The sequence below is a fragment of the Phalaenopsis equestris genome, unplaced genomic scaffold, assembly GCF_001263595.1.
Source record: "Phalaenopsis equestris unplaced genomic scaffold, ASM126359v1 Scaffold000392, whole genome shotgun sequence".
NCBI classification, from domain to species: Eukaryota; Viridiplantae; Streptophyta; class Magnoliopsida; order Asparagales; family Orchidaceae; genus Phalaenopsis; species Phalaenopsis equestris.
The window spans coordinates 192,781-196,173 of record NW_018164834.1 but is presented as its reverse complement, the minus strand read 5'-3'; the positions used below and the strand labels follow the sequence as shown (position 1 = coordinate 196,173).

General features: G+C 35.1%; 1 protein-coding gene across 1 annotated transcript in view; it reads left to right on the top strand.

Annotated features, from left to right (window-relative positions):
• Positions 1 to 110: 110 nt before the first annotated feature.
• Positions 111 to 3,393, top strand: part of LOC110026681 (probable glycosyltransferase At5g03795) — a 10,021-nt gene continuing 6,738 nt past the window's right edge. The window contains exon 1 of the mRNA XM_020727720.1: positions 111 to 393. Within this exon, the coding sequence (XP_020583379.1) occupies positions 193 to 393 (201 nt within the window). The 5' untranslated portion in view covers positions 111 to 192. The remainder of the gene's footprint in view (positions 394 to 3,393) is intronic.

Here is a 3,393-nt window from a genome sequence, read left to right as displayed (position 1 = left end):
GTCCTCTACTTCTCAATAATTTTAATCAGATCACTCCGATCCCCCGTTCAAACTGAAAACCACTACAGTTCCCATCTCCCCTTCTCCAATGCCCTAACTGATAACCTCAGCCCATCCAATGATCGATCTTATTCATTATCGTTTTCGTCAATCTACCACTCTCCAGAGATTTTTAAAGCGAGCTACGCCGAAATGGAGAAAAGATTTAGGGTTTACATATACCCTGACGGGGATCCGAAGACCTATTACCAGACGCCGAGGAAGCTCACGGGGAAGTACGCGAGTGAAGGTTATTTCTTTCAGAATATACGGGAGAGTAGGTTTCATACTGAGGATCCTGATCAAGCAAATATTTTCTTCATCCCCATCTCCTGTCACAAGATGAGGGGAAAGGTAAGCTTTCTCATACTGCTCATTGAAATTGTTAAATGTTTGATCAATGTCATTATAGGTCCATTTATACGCTGTTATGATGTGATCAATTATTTTTAAATCATTTGTTGGTAAGAAAAATAAACCTGAGATATCTAAAGCGTTCACACCTTTTAATAATTTGATCACCTATTGTTACAACTCTACCACTAGAATTACTACTACTAAAATTATATTCCACGTATTCAATTTTAGCTCTACTCAAATGTAGGCTTTCAAAAGATTTTTAGACTCCAAAGTAATCTCCATAATTTAAGTTTTTTTCTAAACTCTTTTTCCAGAGTTATCCACAAGAAGAATATCATCAGTGAAAAGTATGCACCAAGGTACATCCTCCTGTAAATGTCTAGTAAGAACATACATAACTAAAGCAAAAAGATAAGGGCTTAAAGTCGATCCCTATTGTAATTCAACTGAAACCCTAAAATAAACATGATATAAAATTTAATTAATTTTTTATTTTAATAAACTATTAACTTTGCATATTTATTTTATGTAATCTTAATTTTATATATATTTAAAATTAATATGAATATTATATTAATAAATTTCTTATTAAAAATTATAATTATTAAACTCACCCTAAAAAAATTTCTTAGAACTATGGAGGTCTGCATTGGAGTCTAAAGGTCTTCGTTTGAGTAGAATTAAAACAAAAAACATGGAATGTAATTTTAGTAATAGTAACTCTAGTTACAGAAGTGTAAAGTTGGGTGGTCAAATTATTAAAAGGCGTGAACGATTTAGATATTTCGTGTCTATTGTTCAAAGCGATTGTGATACAGATGGGGATGTAAATAGTAGATTCAAGTTGGTTGGTTGAAGCGGAGGAATGCTTCAGGGCTTTTGTGTGATAGCAAAGTACCGCTTAAACTAAAAGGAAAATTTTATAAGATGTTGGTGAGACCTGCAATGTTCGATGGTATTGAATGTTGGCCTTTAAAATATAAGCATAATACTAAGTTATTAAGTTAAGTGTTGCCGAGATGAGAATGATTAGGGGGATGAGTGGCTTTACACTTAGAAACAAAATGTGAAATGAATATATCTGTGATAGGGTTGGTGTAGCTCTAGTAACGGACAAAATCAGAGAAAGTCGCCTGAGATGGTTTGGTCACATTAAACATCGACCATTTAATGATCCGATTAGGAGAATAGATGTTTTAGATTCGACTTATGTTAAGAAAGGCAGAGGTAGACCTAGGAAGACTTGGGCTTACTGTATAAAAAATGATCTTAATTTATTAGAATTAAATGAAAATATGACACTAAATAGGACGCAATGGAGAAAAATGATTCATGTAGCTGACCCCACTTAGTGCGATTAAGGCTTTGTTGTTGTTATTGTTGTATAAACATGAGAATGATGAAGGTGCCTATAAATGTTTTGAAATTACTGATCATTACGTGGCTTGTTACAATAGCATGGATTCTTGCTTTTTTCAGTTAGTTTAGGATTGAAAATTGCTGATTTATCGCGCATCTGGGATTGTTGGATCGGCATATCATGTAGTTTCAAACCAAATTATGGGATGTAAGGAAAAAAAAACTCAAAAAAATTTGCGGACTTTTTTTAATTTTTTATTTTGCATATAGTTGCCAAGGTACTTATGAATGATCTTAGAATTTTCTCAAACTTTTGTGTGTTGTAGGTTGTGAATTTTTTGAGCTTATTGCTAGTCTTGACCTTTGGTGATTTTTATTTTTGTTCTTTTTTCTTTTTTTTTTTTTATTATTTTGATTGCATTGAAATTTTGTCATGTTTATTTTCTTAATAGGATATCCTAAGTTCTGATTAATAGTTAATAAAAAAAAGTGAAGAGAGACAGTGGCACTGATGAGAAGTTAAAGCAGGGAATCAAATTTTTGGGTTTCAGTATATAATGAGCTCAAGACTAATTCGGGTCAAAATTTAGGGATGTAAATGCAGTTCAATCATGAAGTTAAGAGAGCACAATATACCTTGATTGCTTTAGAAGGGTTAATGGTTTTACTCATACAGGCAAAACTCAAGACTTGATTGTGACTTATTGATAAATTACTCATACTTTTAGTTAATTTACATGACCTGCAATACTTACATTGATTTCAATGCTACTCTTTTGTCATAAAGGATTACATTGACCTAGAATAAAATGTCACGCACATGATGGCACTTTAAACTTTGGAAAAACAAAGTTTATAAAATAGTGACAGGGCATATTAATGATATTTTTTTTTTTATGTTATAAGGTTATGTTAATGGAACGTGATTTGATATTATTGTCTCAAATATCATGCTTGTTTTAACCTCTATTTTATAAGGCATTTATGGGCGCGTTCTAGGGCGAGGCGTAAGCTTATTCGCCCCAAGCCCGTGAGGGGGGCATAAGGCTCACGGGGCATATGCTCGACAGTGCCCGGAGTGCAATTTGCTTCTGATGGGGCATATGCCCCATCTATTAGGCATATAGAAAGGACAAAAAAGAGCTATAATTCTTCATACTTACTCAATCCATGCCGACTCAAGGTCTCCCCACACTCTCGATCTCCTGCACCATTTGCTTCTCCCGCACACGTAGATACACAAAAAAACTCGCCACCATTTGCTTTGTCCCTCTCGCAGCAGGCGACCGTGCCGTCTGCTTCGTCCCTCACGATGGAGTGCCTACTTTGCCTACTTCGTTTGCTTCAACTTGCACGAGACGAGTTGTCGTTAGGCTTCTGCTTCGTCCCTCCCGCAGGAGCGCTTTTTCTGTCCGGACTCCTAACGTAATTCTACGTGCGGCGTAAGTTATTCTTGAGTTATTTTTAGGTTCTACGTGCGGCGTAAGTTATTCTTGAGTTATTTTTACGTTAGCGGTCTTTATTTTTGGGTTATTTCTGGGTTATTTTGGTATTATTGAAAATAACTCAGAAATAACTTCGTCCGCACGTAGAGCTACGTCAGGAGTCCGCATATAAAAATTTTTGCTTCCGCAG